We start from the raw sequence: 19897 nt of genomic DNA on the forward strand, positions 1-19897 counted from the left end.
TGCATTTCTCTTTTTACATTTGTAGGAATTTTTGTAGTTTTTCTTATATTATTGTATCTTATATTTAGATTTAAATTAATTCAAATTAATACAGTATGAAGTATAGTGTAAAATAATAAACTTATTAGATTTTTCTTTTTCAACTGAAAACATGAGAAATGCTGATGTTTAGCTAAAAAAGGTGTTACACAGTAGAAAAATCAAAAGAAAAAAACTTCAAGGAATTTATAACTTATTCATTTAGGGAGGAAAAAAAATCTGAGGGGCGTAATTTTTTATGACAGTTCCCCCTTATTGCCTTAATTTGCTGAGGAGAAAGCTAATTTTTCTGTTAACACATTTTTCTTATTCGTCAAGTTATGCAATACATTTTTTTTGTTATTTAAAATAGATCCATACAACTTAGAGTGAGCTATTAATTTTTAAAAGTACATCACATTAGCACTGTAACATGGAATAATGACGTTTCTATTTTTATTTGATATGAAATTCAAATTAAAGACAATTCACATTCTTCTACATAAAGATTTACAAAAGACTGATGATTTCCTCGTTTAATCGACACCAGCTCTGGTTCTTTGTAACAACATGATCTTTTGGTTGTTTCACTCTTCCAGAAAATCTTCAACTAGTTTGTTGAACTCCTCGGCATACCTCAGGTGGAGGTTGTGTTTTCCTTCTGGCATTAAATGCAACCTACATGTGGAGATGAAAAGTTTATTTGAGCTTAAATCCCACTGAAAACTTGAAATCTAAGTTTGTTTGTTTTTTAACACATGTTGATGTTTTCTCACCGTGATTTTTTTATGTGTTTGAGGAGGTATTGAGGGTGGAAGCTGGGCACCATGGGGTCTTTCTCTCCGTGGATGATGAGGGTTGGACAGCTGATCAGGGGTAGAAGCTCCATGCAGATACTCCCTAATGAATGAAATGAATGAATGAATGAAAAATACTTTATTAATCCCAAAGGGAAATTCAATATTGTAGTAGTAGTAATTTTTTTTTTTTTTTTTTTTAGTAAAACAATCACATTAATTAATTAAGGGCTTTGTTCTTCAGCCTGATAGCTGCTGGAAGGAAGGATCTTCTGTATCTCTCTGTCTTGCATCGGACTTGAACAAGCCTCCCACTGAACACACTCTGTTGTTTCGTCACGGCGTGGTGTAGAGGGTGTGAAGGATCTTCCATTATCTTCGTCAGCTTGTACAGAATTCTTTTTTTGATGATCAACTCCAGCGGCTCCAGAGTTACTCCAAGCACAGAACCGGCTTTCTTGATCAGTTTGTTAATTCTTTTCAAGTCTCTGGTTCTGATGCCGCTGCCCCAGCAGATTGCTGCAAAGCTGATTGCACTTTCAACAACAGACCTGTAGAACATTTGCAACATTTTGGTGCAGACGTTAAAAGATCTCAGCTTCCTTAAGAAGTAGAGTCTGCTCTGACCTTTCTTGTAAATGTACTCAGTGTTGCTTTTCCACTCAAGTCTGTTGTCCAGCTGAACTCCAAGGTACTTGTATTCCTCCACCACCTCCACCTCCTCTCCCATGATGGAAACACTTCTATGTGTGTTCTTGTTCCTCCTGAAGTCAACAATCATCTCCTTTGTTTTCTTGGTATTCAAGATGAGATGATTGTCACCGCACCATTTCACAAACTGACCGACCAGTTCTCTGTACTCTGCTTCTTGTCCATCACTGATACACCCAACAACTGCTGAGTCATCAGAGTATTTCTGCAGATGACAGAACTCAGAGTTCTGAGATCAGATAATCAAAGAACATTAAAGAACATGTCTCTTTGCATTAAAGTTATTGAGAACCTTTTGTTAATTTTGATTTGTGTTATGAGTCTGCAGCAGCACAGATTCTTCACCTTCTGGTCGCTGAGCAAACTGTGCAATTCCGTCCACCCAGCCTTCCCATGTTCGAGCAAAGACTTCTGCTCCGTACACTTCCTCCATGGGCTGCCTCATCCTTGCACTCCACTTGGAGACATCGCGGACCACTTTGTGTTCCCACCAAAAATCACACATGCACACACACATAAAGCACAGCTCAAACAAACTGAATAGTTTACTCATGAAGTTTGCTCATTTCTAAAGTTATTCCAGACAATAAAAAGTGGAGTACTGCTGTAAAGCTTGAGATCGTCTTGGGAAACAAAAGCATTAGACCCCCAAACGACCATCTTATTGATCAGGTCGGGATTCCTTGCAGCTGCGATCAGTGCAGTGATTCCTCCATCACTCCAACCCAGCAGAGAAAACTTGCCAAAGCCCAACATCTGCCAAAAAAATAACAAATATGGTAATTTATTGTGTCAGCTCACAAAAAGTTAGCATGCTCTGAAATGTTTATAATGACCTGTATTTACTTAAAATTAGAACAAAGGAAACATAAAATGATGAAACTGAGACAAGATGAAGATGTGATGCACACTGATAACCATATCTCAGTCCAAACTTATTAGTATTAAATTAAAAATGAGCATATTCTGTATATTTTAAATAAATATATAACACTTGTTGGTTAAAATATGTTGGATTAGAATTTTTAAATTGACTATAAAATTGAAATAACTTAGATTTTATTTACATTTTACACATTGAAAGAAACGGCATCCTTCTCCAAATGTAATTACTACATTTATAAATATCCTGCCTTAATGCTAACTGATGTATAACAAAGGAACCTTTGATATTTATTATTTGTATAAATAGTTTAATTAACATTATATTATATATGTTTTTACTCAAATGCAGTAAATGATGAGCATAAGGAGAGAAATCAGCTGTCACATATGTTTTACTGTAAATCTGATTAAATAGTCTCCATTCTCAACTCTTTTTGTCCACAAGATTATATGCTCGGGGTATTCAGTTATAATGATAAATAAAAGAAAGTGAACTTATAACGTTGATGCCCGTAACTGTCTCTGTAACTCATTAAATTAGCTGATTAACTTTAGACCAGGGTTTCTGTAAGGTGTACCTGATTGAACGTGGTTAAAATGCTTCGTATCCAGAAAGAGTAAATCTCTCCAGATGGGCTCACATGGTGAAAACACTCATGACTGAGTTGAAGCTGTCAATCTGTGAGCAGTGTGGATTAAAACTGTCTGAAACTGAGTAAGAAAGCTAAACCGTGTTTCATGTGTGCAGCAGAAACTGGAGCCCCTCAGCTGATTTTCACCATCACTAAGCAACAGACCTTCATCAGATCCACTGCATCCTTCGCATCCCTCTCGAAGAAGTCAGGTGGGAAGTCTCGGTCAGGGGGACGGGATCGTCCATAACCGCGGGGATCCCAGCCGACGATGGTGAAGAGTTCCTTGTTCAGAGATTTCAGCTGAGGACCAAAATCGGTCCTTGAGCTTCCTGCAGTAGAAAACAAGGACATTGTTTTAAAGGACGCCACCGGTAGCTTCCATTAAAATACACACTGATGTATTTTAAAGGACGCCACCGGTAGCTTCCATTAAAATACACACTGATGTCAGAGTTTATCGGGAACAGATACTGTATAAACGGTGTGTTGCTGTCTTTACCCAGAGCACCAGGAAGCAGCAACACAGCATGTTTCCCTCTGCCAGTTTGTTCATAGTACAGATCTACTCCGTTAACATGCTGCCTCCCAGAGATCACAGATGAGCTGCAGGGAAAACACAAATATTTCTAAACAAGAAGATGCAGCAAAAACAATGAAACAACACACATGAAGCTGTGTGAGTTTTGGGGGTTTGTTTGGACTAAACATGTTCAGTAGAAATAATGGATACTGAAGAATTCACCTAAGAAGAATAGCAGACTTTTGGAGATGTTGAATCACCGGCCACTTTATTAGGTATAGCTGTTGAATTATTTGTTAACACTAATATCTAATCAGCCAATTGGATGGCAGCAACTGAATACATTTCGTCAGAATTTGCTGGACACATCATAAAAACATGGATCCATCCTGCCTTCGATCAAAGCTCCAGGCTGCTGGTGGTGTAATGATGTGGGGGAAGTTTTCTTGGCCCACTTTGGGCCCCTTAGTACCAACATGGCCTGGTTTTACCACCACAGCCTACCTGAGTATTGTTGCTGACCATGTCCATCTCTTTGTAACCACAGTGGAGCATCTTCTGATGCTACTTCCAGCAGGATAATGCACCATGTCACAAAGCTCAGATCATCTCCACCAGCTTTCTAGAACATGACAGTAAGTTCACTGGACTCCAACGGCCTCCACAGTCACCAGATCTCAAATCAATAGAGCAGCTTTGGGATGTGGTGGAACATGGACCTGCAGCACCTGCGTGATGCTATCATGTCAATATGGAGCAAAATCTCTGAGGAATGTTTCCTACACTGTTCTGTCTTTGTCACTAAGAATTACGGCAGCTCTGATGGAAATAAAATGTGTCTAACCTGGTAGCAGCGAGATGTAGACTACGCAATAAAAGTGACCCGTGAGTGTAAATCTATAAGGTTTATTTCCTAAAGCACTGAAGAGCTGGGGTTAAAATGTGATTTGTTTTTATTCACTATAAAATACATTTTTCAATTTTGATTAAACAAAGACCTACGACACTTAAACATAAACACAAATCTGTCCAAAAGTGAAATTTAACTTCCTCTGAAGAGTTTGATTACTTTTGTGCAATTAATAAATTGTCCTCTAACTGCTTTGAAATGTTACAGTAAAAGTGCAACGCTTTAATAACAAATGATAATAGTAAAAACCTGTGTATTCAGTATCATTTTAACAGGATTTTCTTGTGTGTTTTCCAAGCGATTGGAAGGACTTGATCATTACAGAAAAGTGAGCGGGTATATTGCGCCATCTAGTGGACAGAAATCAATTTAACACATAGAGGAAAAACTTCTACAAAACGGACGAGCAGGCTTCTACTAAAACACAGTGCGCACTTCCTGCTTTGTCTCCATGCTTGTTGGTAGAAACGTGGATTTCATCAAGTTCGTGTCGCGGTGATTTGGGCTGAAACTGTTACCAGTAGGGCTGAGTCGCAGTCATGGCTGTCTTCACGTGCGTTCCGCGGTTAAATAAACGTCTTCCCAGTAAAAACAGCATTCCTCCTCAGCGTGTCTCACACAGCTGCTGTCCTCTGATTTAGTGATTAAACAAGTGTCTTCTTGAGTGAAGTTCACACAGTCTTGCTTGGCAGGTTTGTGTCAGAACTTCCTGGCAGCTGGAATCAGTTCGGCACTTTCCACGAAAATCCACGACAATGTTTGAAGCGAAAGTACGAAAAGGAACGCAAATGAAATGCAATTCCCCGCACGTTTGCACATTCCCGCAAACATTAGTCCTACAGCTGTCAGATTGTCCTCAAGACTTAATATTTACGTTTAAAATGATTAGCGACGTCGGGCTGGGCCCGCTGTCAGTCTTTTTCTCAACATGGAAACCTGTAGAATAAGTAGCCCATAAACCAGAGGTGGCAATTTAAATTAAAACTAATCATTACCTTTAATTTAGCCCAAGTACATTATCAAGATATTTATATTTAACAAACTAACCTTTTAGAAAACATTATAAATGACCGAATTTTCTTAGGAAGCCGAGGTTTCTGTTATATCTTTATGTGGACCTTTATTTTGTGTCTGGAATAAAACATTATTATTATTATTATTATTATTATTATTATTATTATTATTATGTTGCATCAGGTACACATTTACATTTTTACATACATATTCCATACAGATTCATTTACTTATTTCATTTATATATACATATATATTTACTGTTTTATCATATATATATATCATGATTTCCTATATTTATTTCCCATATTATATATTAATATTTTTTTAGTTTACATATTTTATTTAATTCACATCTTTACTCCTAGACACATTCACTACCCAGGTGTCTGGAACTGTGTCTGTATTTCACTTCATAATCAGACTAACCTTTTAAGATCTAGAAGTCATTTTGAAAGTACATACATGTATATTCAAACCTGTGTGTTATAATCCTAACCCCCTGAACTGACTCACCTCATAATACAAATTGAAATCAGATCTATTATGTACGAAAGATTGAAAAAATTATCCCTCTTTTTTTATTTTCTCACTTACCTCCTAGAGTCTCTCCATGTCCCCGAGGGGTACATGTACCCCCATTTGACAAACACTGCTGTAGAGGCACATTAATGAGAAAATAACACAACAAAGCTGTCAAGGCTTTCAGATTTACTGTATAAAATTTTCATAATATAACTATTTCACTAAAAATACTTGAATCTCCATAATCGATTACAATGAGATTGTGAAACCTTTGTCTTTACATTTAATTACAACTTCAGATAAATAACACAATTAAACACATTTTTCTTCAACAAAAACAAAATTAAAGCCAATGTTGTATTAGTAGCTACAGCTTTGGGTCCACACTGGCCCACCTGGATCCCCCCTTAGAACCACCCCTGGTTATTGATTTCAGAAGGTTGTTAAAGTATTGTACAAAAAGTGAGAGAGTTTGTGTTTGGATGATTATTTCTTTCTTTAATAAAACAAATTGGTGTTGTATTACACACTGCTGGATAGTTGCTGGAAGTTATACCTCATTGTAATGGTGAATAATTGGGATTTTAACAAGGTATAAAACAACACCAGTCTATTACTGATGGAGAAAATAATCAACGAACACAAATTTTAACACATTTTTTTGGTAAGTACATTATTATGCTTAAACATAATAATTATATAGTATCAGTTAGACCTCAAAGAGCACAAAGTACAAACTATGCTCTCAACAACTTGTCTGGTTAAAAAACATAAAGTGAAATAAATAAAACTACCTGTCAAGGCAAGGAAAGGCAAATTTATGTGAATAGCACATTTCATATACAAGACAATTCAAAGTGTTTTACACAAAACAAAAACATTACAGCAAGGTACAGAAAAAAATACAAGTGTATTAGAAAAACTAAGATTAAAAAAAGATAAAATTGATTACATAAAAACAGAAAGAGAAAAAAGCTCAGCTGGAGAAATAAAGTTAAGAGTTCAGTGTAAAAAAACAGATGAAGATCTGGACTTTTAAATAAAAACTACTGAAATGCAGCAGAGAACAGGTGGGTCTTTAAACTGGATCTAAATAAACTATTTCAGCTGATCTGAGATTTTCTAGGAGTTTGTTCCAGACATGTGGAGCATAGAAGCTGAATGCAGCTTCTCCATGTCTGGTTTTGACTCTGGGAACTGACAAGAAACTGGATCCAGATGACCTGGGTCAAGAAGTCACTGAGGTATTTTGGTCCTAAACCATTCAGAGCTTTCTAGACCAGCAGCAGAACTTTAAAGCCTATCCTCTGACGAACAGGCAACCAGTGTAAAGACTTCAGAGCTGGACTGATGTGGTCCACTTTCTTGGTTTTAGTGAGGACTGGAGCAGCAGAGTTCTGAATCAGCTGCAGGTGTCTATATATCTGTGTGTCATCTGCGTAGCTATGGTAACTAATTTTATTGTTATTTATGACCTGTGACAGTGGGAGCATGTAGCTGTTAAACAGAAGAGGCCCCAGGATGGAACCTTGGGGAACTCCACATGTAATTCTCGTCTACTCAGAAGTAAAATTACCTATTGACACAAAGTACTTTCTAATAAGATTTAAACTAGTGTGGTTCAGTGCCAGAGAGGCCCACCCAGTTCTCCAGTTGTTTAAGTAATATATTGTGGTCAGCTGTATCAAATGCAGCACTGGGGTCCAGTAAAGGTAAGACTGACATTTTTCCATCGTCTGTATTCAAACATATGTCATTCATGATTTTGGTCAGAGCATCTCAGTGCTGTGGTGATGTCTAAAACCTGACTGGAAGACATCGTAGCAGTTGTTTTGTGTTAAAAAGTAATTTAGTTCATGAAAGACGACTTTTTTAATGGTCTTACTTAGAAAAGGAAGATTTGAGATTGGTTTGTCAAACATCTTTAACAAACTGTCCCATCCCTCTAAACGTATCACTTTTAATTTCCTGATAACTTTATGTTCTTGTTTTCAAATAAATTAATTAAGAATAAAACAGCCCTAATTAACCCCTGAGAAAACTAAAACAGTTGATTTTAGTGGACATCTGACTGAATGTGAGAGGAACCCATCAAGAAAAATCATCTGGTAAAATAAGTGTCTTCATGGAGCTTTTTTGACCTGCTGTGGAAGAAAAGTCGCGATCATTAACATCTGGAGATGATAAATGTGTGTACATGATTTTATAGCAGTTCATCTCATTTTTTAGATATTAGATGGAAGTAGAGGGAACAGCTGGACTATAATCTCATGGGCCTGTTGATAATTTTGTCTCTACTTTTCACTGTAAATGAAATATATTCAATTGATTTGATTAAATATATTTAACTGGTATTTAAACAACAATCAGTAAAAATGATAACTTGCCCTGTTTTTAAATTATTCATGTAGCAGAGCTCCATCCTCCCCCTGAACACAGACACACACCCACACAAATCGCTGATCTGGTTAATTTCTTTTTCTTCTTCTTTTTTATGAAAATCTCTAAAAAGTTCCTCATTTCTTTCATGTGTGTTTATGAATGGGTCTGAGTCGTCGGTCCTGATGAGCTGTTCAGACCTGGTTCTCTGAGACAGGCTTTTTGTAAACGCCTCCACGCTGTTTTGCCTGTTAGCACCTCTGAGCTGTGCCACACACTGAACCACATACAGGAACATAACAGAAAGGCAGGCTAAAAATACTTCCATCACCTCAGAGTATATTGAAGATGCCGCCAGATTTACTGGAAATGCTTTTACTCAAGTAGATTAAAGTAGATATCCACTGAGAATCAGCACATAATTAAAGTTAAATGGGGAAATTCTGATTTCCAAGAAAAAAATAAAATCAAGCTCATAAGGAAGCCTAATAATATTTTAAATAGTGATGATGAGATATCAAGAAAAGAGAAAATATTTGTTGGTTGGATTTGCTGTTTTTTCTTTATTTGAAGAGTACAAAGAAAATATCTGTTTTGTTTTTTTTTATTCACCACAATAAACATATTTAAAAGTCATAGAGACTGAAGTTGATTCATGGATATTCACTGAATAAACACAGGGAAAAAAACAATAACTCTAACTAAAAAAGGATAATTAATAATTTGAAGGCAAGCAAGAGTTAAACTGAGGTTTAGTGTTGATATTTTAGGCCTCATTCAGTGCTCCATGTACAGTATAACAGCTCAGCACATAGTGACAACCAGTCGTGCTGGATCCAGTCGCCTCTGCTCTTTGGCTCTGAACCATCTTTGTCTGGCTGGTATGTCCCTGTCCACGGTCCCATGACCCATCCTGGTCTAAAAATAAACTTTCAAGCATGGTGCTCCTTTGCTAAGGTGACATTACGTAATCCTGAGCAACATATTCTCAGTGAAGTAGCACTTGGGGGCCATGTGCTGTGGACGTGTCCAAGGCTTTATGATATCTTGGTTCCCACTAGGAAGTCACCAGGATGGTTTGAGGTTGATGAGATGCAGCAACAGCAAGAAACCTGAAAAAGAAATGCTGCAAGAGCAATCAATAGCACAACTCTGTCAGATCTAAATTTCCTTCTTTTTTTTTTTTTTTTTTTTTAGAGAATTAGCTAATTATAACAGATTTTTCATAAACCTGTTGCTATTTTCTGGAGACCGTTGGCTGACATGGGTAATGGAATCAACAAGGTATAGTATCACTATTAGAATAAATGACTCTATCTCAATTAAAAGGTCTATTTTCAGTCTGAAATAATCCAAACCTTCATTACCGTCATGCATGTTTGCTCTTGTTTTACTTTAGTTGATTTTTCTCTTGGATGTTTTCGTAGATCCTGCCTGATCTCTATCTTGGCAACATTAAAGGTGAGCTGCTTAACCTCTTTTCATGTGAGTAAAGAATAGATTTATTTTCAGGATAAAGTAGTAAAGGCTTTTTCAGTTCCTCATATGGAGAGGCATGTGGTGAACTGCTACGATGAACTCAGTTTCTATAGAGTGGAGAGGTCACAGTTAGAATCTGAATGACTGAAGTTGTACTTTGATAAGAGAAAAAAAACTTTCAGTATTGTTATTTTTTAATCTCTATGTATATTTGTGTTTTGTGTGTATCACTTTCTGTCAGCCGCTTGGGAAAATATTATTCTTGGTCGTTGTTGTGAATACGTGAGCGTTGGAGTGGGAGGGGATGCCCCACGGTGTGGGGGTGTCCCTCGTGTGAACAACTGCATTCCACATGTTTCCATTAACCAGCAGATGCAGGCATTAGGTTGCTTTTTTCTTTCTTTTTTTTATTCTCTGCGTACATTCGATCATAACCACACAGGAAATGTTATAAAAATATGGAAGACATTTTTGTAAACAACACATGTTCCAGAAATAGCTGTCAAAGAGGAAATGTGGTACTTTTCATGTTATTGAGCCCTTGATCTTCTTTTATCCACCCAACCTGACATGTTGAAAGGTATTTTGAAGATTTTGTCTGTGCACAACAAAGGAAACTGTATATTAAAAACAACTTGAAGTGTAAAGGTTTTCAGTAAATGTTGGTATATGTGAAAAGTAAGCAATGTAAGATTTAGTGCATATTTATTCTTTTCTTGGTATGAAACAATCACAAAAACAAATGTATGTAGGTGGACCCACAATGCCCGTTTTTCAACTCAGTTCCACTTTCAAAAGAACTTATTTTTAGAATAATATTAACTTCACACCTTTTTTGTGTTTGTGAAAGAAATGGGACTCAATGTGTTTAATACTTAAAAAAAAGACCTTTCTAGTGAGGTAGAAGCAGAACTTCCAACCATGATCTCTGCAAACAGAGATTTTTACCTACAAACAGGCTAAGTGCTCTAAGTAGGCCAGGAGAGAATAATCTTTATGCCTGCAGCTTTCCAATTTGCTAGACTAGCATTACCTAATCATACATAACGATTGTGTGCAGATAAAAAGACTTTAATAACTGGACAACAGCCAAAGAGTTGCCAGATGGCTGAACCCCAACGAAGGTAAATTCCTAAATATAATCAAATAGTTCTAATTAAGCTAACTCAACACAGTATGAAAACAAAATTAAAATGAAATATTAAATCAATATCAAATGTGAATAAATCAAGGTGTTCTTGAAGAAAGTCACAATTCTCCACCAGGCCTCCAGCCTCCCGATGCACTTGGTTGCTTCTTAAAACTAGATAACTCATTTGAGTGTCTAAGTCAGGGGTGTCAAACTCTCGCTATCCTGCAGGTTTTAGTTATTTCCTAACTAAAATGGATCCAAATGGATCTTGTCAATATCTACACAATAACCCATTAATTTTAGTCAGGTGTGTTAGATCAGGGAAACAATGAAAACCTGCAGGATACCGGCCCTCGAGGACTGGAGTTTGATACCCCTGATCTAAGTACATGAAAACAACTGTTTTTACCATGTAAATGTTTATTAAGTAAAAAAAAAAAATAAAAAAAAACCTGAAAATAATCCCTGTGAATTGCAATACTTCTGTGGTGCACAGCAGCCACCAGTTCATATCATTCACAATCTTACTGCTATCAGAACACAAATGCTGTTTATGAGCTTTTCTAAAAACTGTATGATTTCTCCACCAGAGTTTACATGTTAGTTACTGCTGCTCTGGTATTAAGTAATATCTTCATTAGCAAGATAACTAGTTGACTCTGCAGCATAAATCTAAAGAAACACATATTCAGGCCTTGAAAATGAGAAAGTTTCACATCTCCCTGAAAACTGTTCTAAAAAAATCAAAACAAACTAAAAAACGTAAAATGTAATCAATTTAATAGCATGCACCCAATGTAACCCTGTTCCTTTAGCTTATAGCAGTTATTATAATTTTCTTGTAAGTGTTTAAAATGCTGTTTTCTAAAGAAAATTAAATTTCCCTCTTAATTTTTACCAAATGAGTCATCTGTCTTGTGCTTTGACTTTCAGGACAGTGCCACTTGCCTTTTGTCTTTGGCAGCTGCCTTCTACATGCTACCAGCCTCAATGTGACTCAGTGTTTCAGCTGTTTGACAATCCATTCAAATGTTTGTTAAATGAGACTCTTGGACACTTTATGACCTTGAAGTCAGTGCCAATGACTTAAGATAGTCTTTCCTGTGCAAATGTATTAGCCTTTGTATTACTCATGTTGTTTTCCCTTTCATGTGTTCTTTAACATATCTGAAGACATAAAGGCTTGTTTCTGTTGCTCTGAAAACGTCATATAATTATAAAGTTAACAAGTTGTTTTGGCTTTAACTTTGAAGTACTACAGTGACAAACACTGGAATAGTTTTTGACTGGCATTTGTCTTTTAATTCTGTCATTAAACAGGGCTTCTTTCATAACAGTATTATCGATTATCGATCTCAAATCAAAGCTGAAAAAAATCATCCATTCATTTATCACATCTCAGCTAAGCTACTGCAAAAGCCATTTTTGTTTGGTGTCCAATAATTTCTTGATTAACCTGCTACTGACTGGTGCCACGAAGAAATGCCACATTTATTCAGTTTTAGTCTCTCTACATTGACAAACTGTTTAACTTGGTCTTATTTAAAGGATCTGTTCTCTATAAATCTGCATCTAAATCTTTACTCTCAGAGTTGAGTTGTGCTTATAGCTTGCATACTCTTCAAAGCTATAATGAGCTGGTACTGAAAACTAAATGTTTTCAGTACCAGCTACAAGTCTGAAAAACTCAAGAAAACTTACATTAGCCACTGACATTACTGTTTATTTCATTTTTCATACTCTTAAAACCTTTTATGTGCTTTGACACTTGGCTAATTGTTTTTATAAGTGTGTTGACTCTTTTCCATTCTTTATATTTCTTGCATTTGTCTTTTTTGAGTTAGATTTTTGCTCTGTAAAGCCCTTTGGGTTGCAGTTATGCTTGAAAAGGGATTTAAATATGAATAAAACTGAGTTACGCTGAGTTCTTATCACTTCTTTGCACTTTAATGAGGTATCTCTTGCATTCATTTGCCTGGCAGGTTCTTGTATATGTGGCAGCATGAGCATCCTGCAAACTTGCAAAGCATGAGAAAAAATGCTCAAAGCACATCTGTCCAAAGTAGAAAACATTTGGCTTCCTTTTAAAGAACAAAATTTGATTAAAAGAATTACTGTTTCTTGCTTTTGGGCCAAGCTGTTGGACTGTTTTAGAAACACTGGTTTTCCGGTTTTTCTTTCAGTTCAAAACAAGAGCAAAACTTTTAAGCCATAAAGCCACATTTGCTTGGAAGGTATTTGAGGAGGGGGGTTGTTGGTGGGTAGAAAATGCTTAATTTAGGTTAGAGCTTACATGGTGTAATTTCTGATTGGAGACAAAGTATAATTTTGATTTTTTGATTTTCTTAATGCTCCGCAGATGCACGAGACCAGGAGCTGCTGGCGCAGCACAACATCACCCACATCCTGTCAATCCATGACACAGCTGCACCGGTCCTGGAGGTGAGGCAGCTTATTTCTGTGTCTTACATTGGCCTGCATGACTCCCTGACCCTCCCAAATCAATCCAGCCATATAGTACACAATGTTCTTTGAACGCATTAGTGTTTCCTCCCCTGTGTTGTCCCCACGGATCAGGACTCATTCTGAAAGTGCTGGGTTCAGCCCTGAGGTGCAACGATGTCTCCTCTGAGTTTAAAGTCTTTTAGGTTTATGATGATACATGGAAGATATAGTGAAAAAAATCCACACTGAAATAGTTTATTTTGATTAACTGATTAATAAATGAGCCCCCTTATTTCTAATCTTTATTACATCCCTTCCTACCGCTTGATTTCTTTTATTATACGAGGAGTGTTTCCTATTCTTTAATAGTCAGATCTTTATCAAAGCTTCTGAAATAGACCACTTCAATTGGTGTGAAAAGCCCAAGTTCACATTTTCAATTTTGTGTCAGTCATAAGACGTGAAATTCTCATAGTTTCAGTTAATAAAGTTTTCTGATTGATCCTACTATTGATTCTCGTGAATATATGAAAATCTGCGTGTCATTTTCAGTTGACGCAGCTGCTGATGCAGATGCATCTGTATGTCAAATGTTTTTCACACGAGATGCTTTTAGCTCTGCAGCTTGAAGACCATCAAGTGTTGAAAGTGGAACTGCATAAAAAAAAGTTTCTTGCCTTTCAATGCTGCATTTAGCTGTGACAGTTTGGGTCTGAAAGTACTGGAAATGTGCGTTTTTTCCCCCTCTGTTAGAGGCTGAAGATTAAATTTGCTTTAAAGTGCAATATTTGTGACTTTTATTTTGTTAATATATTTTGCTGTAATTTTTTTGAATCAGTGGCAATTTATTAGAAAAAAATAGTTTAACGGGCTTCATAAAGCTTATAAATCTGTAAATATACATTAAATTACCTTCCTGTTCACAGACTTATTGATTAAGATCTCAACCTAGTCCAGAGAAAGCGCTTCTTGCATGAGATTTTCCTCCAGTCCTCCTCATCGGACACAATATTTTAAAAACCTTGAATCCGGCTGACATCCTCAGTGTCCGCTTTCACAACTTTCATCTTTTCTTGTTGAAAGCAATCATGAAAAGAGCTCAGAGATTTCTCTACACTTTCTCCATCCATGCTAGAATGTTTCATTGAACAGTGAAGAGAAACAGCAACTTGCATTTACAGTATCACTACCCAAACTGGTCAACCACCAAAACTTTTTAAAAGGTTTTGGGCTTGAAATCACATCTGGGCCAACACGCATCCTCTGAACTGCGCTGACAGCCATGCAGCACTTTCTTAATCCCAAATACAAATTTTAATCACTGGATTGGTCTTACATGAAAATTTATGACGCAGCTTTTTGAGGTCTGTGGCTTGAGGATGACTCAGGTCTGCTTTAGACCAAGTAGCCAGATGGGATGGTTTATTTGCATACCTAACAGTCAAACTGCTGACTGATTAATTTCTTGGAAGACAGCATCATGGTTCCTGAGAGAGGAAGGTAAAATTTGCAACCGCTAAGTCTCTAAGGTCAGATGTTCCATTTACTGTACGTGTGGCTTTAATTAACATATTGCAAAAAATATGAGCTAGCTTTATTCTTTCCAGTTAAGAAAATGCCTGCATTCATCTGCTATTGTCGTGCGTAATGTTTAGGATTGTATTCATGATTTCTGTGTATCAGGGCTTGATTTCACCAACCAACAGTCATGTTGATGAGAAGCTTTAAGATTGATGGTGCAAAGATAAAAGAAGATTTTTCAATGACTGTTTCCACAACCTGCCTCTTTCTGTCAGTACTCATGAGTATCTCTTCCACTTAGTGTGGTAACAGCACGTTTGCTAGCAGTTGTGAATGTGTGCTCTGGCCTGTCTGGAGCACTTCCAGGGCTCAGTCTGTCCCAGAGGACTCAGGGGGTTTTGCACTAGTGCAGTCATACCAGGATGAGGTGGTTTCTGGTCAGTGTGTGTATCATCAGCTGCCAGGTGCACAGAAATGCACACACACACATACGTGCACATGGGAATGCTTCGTTATGTCATGGCCCAACACACCGGCAGGGGTCAAACCCACTTCATTTGCAAACAAATGCCCCACAGAGAAATCTTAATGTGACTTTTATGCCTGTGTTTTCAACTGCAGGACATGACGTACCTTTGCATCTCTGCTGCTGACCACTCAAAGCAAAATCTGTGAGTCCTTGAGATAAATATTCATTGTGTTTACAGCCCACAAATCTAATTTCACGATAACCTTAAGTGTATTTTCCTCTAATATGATCATGATTTTGGATTTAAAAAAAGGGTATCTGAGGATTTGACTGTTTAATATATTTTCACCAGGATTCAGTATTTTAGAGACAGCATCATGTTTATCCATGAGTCCCGACTGAAAGGGGAGGGCTGCCTGGTACACTGGTGAGTAGAACATTGTTTTTTTTCATTAATTAATATGCTTGTAATCAAGAAGAAGCTGGAGAAACGCTTAAATAAGGGAGAATTTCCTTGTATGCCATATTTTAAACAGATTAATCCGAGTAAATTATATTAAAAATACAGTAGAAGACTCATGTCATTCACATACCAGGAATTTTCTGTTTCATTTATTAATGAGAATTTGCCTCAGGGGGATCACAGGCTGGAGGTCTTCATGTTATTGACACAGCTCTCATTTTCAACCACAGCAAAAAGGAGCTGTCTATCAGGCATTTTGGTTCAAACTTTCATGGTAAATTTCATCACCTTTCATCTTTTCTCATATCAAACATGCAAAATCAGGCATTTAACCACAGCTTTAGTTAGGAGAAGGGTTAAGGGTTTCACTTCTTTGTACAGTAAAGCAGAGAATGTGAATATGAGAGGGTCTGTGATCTCAGTGTGGCAGGAGTGTCCCGCAGCGTGACTCTGGTGGTGGCCTACATCATGACGGTGACAGGTCGTGGCTGGGTGGAGTCGCTGGCCGCGGTGAGGTCCGCAAGGCCCTGTGCTGGGCCAAACCTGGGCTTCCTACGGCAGCTGGAGGAGTTTGAAAACATGGAGCTTGCAGAGGTGAGGCATCATATTAAATTATATTTGAGGACATTTTTCTTCCCCCCTTCCTCTTTTTTTCAGAAATATCCATTTAATGCATTACCTGCCTCTCTGTACACCTGCACTGGATTTATAACTGCAGACTTGCACTACATGTATTGCAAGTGAAACCATTCAGTCATAAGATCAGAGTTTTCAGGTGTCTTCTTTAACCCTCTGACTTTAAACAAAATGGTGCATGATGTATAAAAATCATGTCTGATTCTATAAGTGTGTGTTTTTTTTCCAGAATGCCTCTGGCTCTGACAAATATAACATTTTTAAACAGTGCCTTAAGTATCTAATCCATAAATATTCATATCCTTCATAGTGAGACTTGTAACTTGGTTCCTATTTTTATCAGCAATCCTTGAGATGCTTCTACAGTTTCACTGCAGTCAACCTGCTGCTAATTTAATTTACTGGACATAATTAAATTTACTGGATACATGTGTCTATATGAGGTTTCACAGTTGATGGTATTCGTCGATGAATCAATGAATGAATGAATTCTGCAGCATTTAAAGCATCTCAAAGCCCGTAATACTGCATCACTCTGCAGCATCACAAATGGAGGAAATTTGGAACCTTCAAAGACTTCAGTTGTCACTGTGAATCAGAGTTCCTTGATGGAGGACAATAAAAGACGCATGAAAACCTGAATGATTGAAGCAAATTCATCTGATCCTAAGAAACAAAAATTAAACAATTTGTCCAAGAGTCAGTGCAGTCTGATGGTTTCTTTTACTGGATAGGGTATTATTCAAATGATTTGTCATTTTCTGAACACAGTTATAATAAACTGGACTAGATTACAATTAAAATATATATTTTTTTGTTTTTGTTACATGCACAATTACACATAGCACAATGTACAATGGAAAACATTTTTGTAATGTAGAAATGAACACACAGAGTAACAGAAATATGCATGCATAAGGAATAAAAATAATATTAAATATTAAATCTAAAGTTAAAAATATAATATATGTAAATCTAAAAAAAAAAAGAGTGGGTGTGTCAATATTGTGCAAATTGTGCAAGATTTCAGTTACAATACTGGTTTAGCAAGTAAGTAGCTTTTGGAAAGAAATTCTGCTTTATCCTCTCATGTAATGTGGATTAAGGAAGAAAGGAAGAAATGTTTGTTTATATAGCACCTTTCACAGAAGAAAACACTAAGTGCTTTACAATAAAATAAGACAAAAATGCATTAAAGAGATAAAAACTCATATGAACACATAAATACACACATTCATGAGGATCCTCATCTAATAAAAAACCTGCTTAAATATATACAAATTCAGCTGCTTTTTAAAAGACTCCACAGAGTCTAAGCATCTAAAGTGAGAGGCAGTTCATTCCAGAGTTTGAAAGGATCAGTCCCCTCTGGTTTTAAAGATTAAATCATCAATTTGACAACAGTGAGTCTGATTAAATTGGATTATAATTGGACTGAACTGTATTTTCAAAACTGCTTTGAGATGTCAATGTTGTGAATTTGTGCTATACAAATAAAGCTCAACAAACAAAACAACATGTGTGGCGAACACCTGACACTGAGCATCATCCCCACAGTCAAACACGGTGACGGCAGCATCATTCTGTGGGAATGTTGTTCAGCTCTCTGGACTGACAGAGGAGACAGGATAAAGGGAAAGTTGGAAACACAAAGAATATGTTGATGCTTAGTGAAAACCAAGATAAATAGAAGTGGCTTCAGGGAAACAGTGAAAATCTTCCAAAGACCCAGACACTGGACTTCAATGACCTCTTCTACTATGCTGAAATTGAATGCTTCCACCAAACAGAAGGGACAAAACTTCCACAAGAAACATACTAAACTTCTAGTTCTTTCTTAAGAAGATTTTAGGCCTCTAAATGAACATTAACCCTTCAATGTTGTATGTGCCATCTTTAATACTTACAGTTTCTGAGCCCTTTTGCATCATTTTATTGTTGTATACAATCTAATACTTGTCTTCTGCCCCTGATGGACACAATAATAATAATACAATAATGAATTACAATAATTTTTACATAATACAAAAACTATTAAATTTTTTTTTTTTTTTTTTTTTTACATTTGGTTTAAGGGGCAAATAAAGACTTCAGATGAAAAATTTGAGACTTTTCTCCTCATTTTTTTCTTGGGTCAGGCTTTAAAGGGTTAAGGTAAAAGTTTGAACTGTTTAGAAAACAGGATGTTTCAGTTATTTTATGTTTAGTAAAACAATCGGGAAAACCGATGAATATATTCTCAAAACGCAGTAAAATGTGAGCAATTCCAAATAATTCTTAAAACTTTACATGTATGCTTCGCTCTGATGAAAACTCTGTCTTTCATTCTATTATTTACACATTACTGATCCCTCTGCTGTCCTTTCAGTATCGAGCCTGGTGGGAGGAGCGCTACGGGAAGAACTTGTTAAATGATGATGAGGAAATTCAGAACCTTTTAACTCGGAAATCCAACAACAGCAGCAGCAATGCTGTAACAGCCAGCATCACCCCTGCAGTGGCCACAAGTGGCACCTGAACATCTTCTGCCAACCTCTCTGACCCTGAACTCAAGCTGCTGAGGACTGTCAGCCTCTGCTCCATCCAGCTCATCACTGATCTGAGAACTGCAGCAGGAAATCTAGTCTTGTTAAAACCTCTATCGATATGATAGGCTGAATGTCACATTAGCAGAATAGCTACACAGGCATGTGATGAGGGGGGATTTTATATCACTGTCGTCAGCCCCGTTCGTCATATCATGTCCTTGCCTCTAACTGTCAAAACAACATGCAAGGGCAGCCAAGCACGACACCAAGGAAATATGTACATGCAGTCCTGAGTGTGAGCGCACATTTAGTAGCGTACACTCCCTCTGTCAGTTATGTTATGCTGTGTCTTACTTGAAATATAACATTTACTTTGTACAGACGGCATGGACACTGGGGAAAATTACATTTCTTAGTAAATCAATACTAGAAACTGTTTATTTTCTTATGTTTATTGTACTATTACGCCTAACTGTAAGCTTTGTTTTCAGCTGTAATGCTTGGTTTTTCTGTTAACCAGCTCTGTTAAAATTATTAATACAATAATTTACATGTATGAATTTGTATTTGTTTGATTAAACCTGCATTTATGTGAAGTTGAAGTCTTCAGCTGAATATCTTAGAGCAATTGTACTTGAGAGAAAACACCAGTTTGGTCATGTTTCAAGAGAGTTCAAAAAAAAAAAAAGAAGTGGAATCCGACTGTGGCTGAGCAGGTTAAAGCTGTGATGGAACAAGTATTCAGATCATTTATTTGAGTAATTGTGGTCAAAAACACAGTATAAACATATTGCATTAATTTCTCAATAAAGTAGATGTACAGAAGGGGT

General features: G+C 36.8%; 2 protein-coding genes across 2 annotated transcripts; one reads left to right on the forward strand and one right to left on the reverse strand.

Annotated features, from left to right (window-relative positions):
- Positions 1-460: 460 nt before the first annotated feature.
- Positions 461-5227, reverse strand: bphl (biphenyl hydrolase like). The gene is made up of 7 exons (XM_042007429.1): positions 4995-5227; positions 3546-3649; positions 3209-3375; positions 2129-2282; positions 1872-2003; positions 795-918; positions 461-696 (listed from the first exon to the last, which is right to left on the reverse strand). Exons 1-7 carry the CDS (start codon positions 5072-5074, stop codon positions 606-608), a joined length of 852 nt encoding a protein of 283 aa, XP_041863363.1. The 5' UTR covers positions 5075-5227; the 3' UTR covers positions 461-605.
- A 4256-nt stretch (positions 5228-9483) lies between these two features.
- LOC121653357 (dual specificity protein phosphatase 22-B-like) lies at positions 9484-19551 on the forward strand. Its single transcript, XM_042006778.1, has 7 exons — positions 9484-9678; positions 9822-9855; positions 13365-13447; positions 15593-15642; positions 15793-15867; positions 16326-16497; positions 18908-19551. Exons 1-7 carry the CDS (start codon positions 9658-9660, stop codon positions 19055-19057), a joined length of 585 nt encoding a protein of 194 aa, XP_041862712.1. The 5' UTR covers positions 9484-9657; the 3' UTR covers positions 19058-19551.
- The last annotated feature ends 346 nt before the right edge of the window (positions 19552-19897 follow it).

The sequence above is a fragment of the Melanotaenia boesemani genome, chromosome 14, assembly GCF_017639745.1.
Source record: "Melanotaenia boesemani isolate fMelBoe1 chromosome 14, fMelBoe1.pri, whole genome shotgun sequence".
NCBI classification, from domain to species: Eukaryota; Metazoa; Chordata; class Actinopteri; order Atheriniformes; family Melanotaeniidae; genus Melanotaenia; species Melanotaenia boesemani.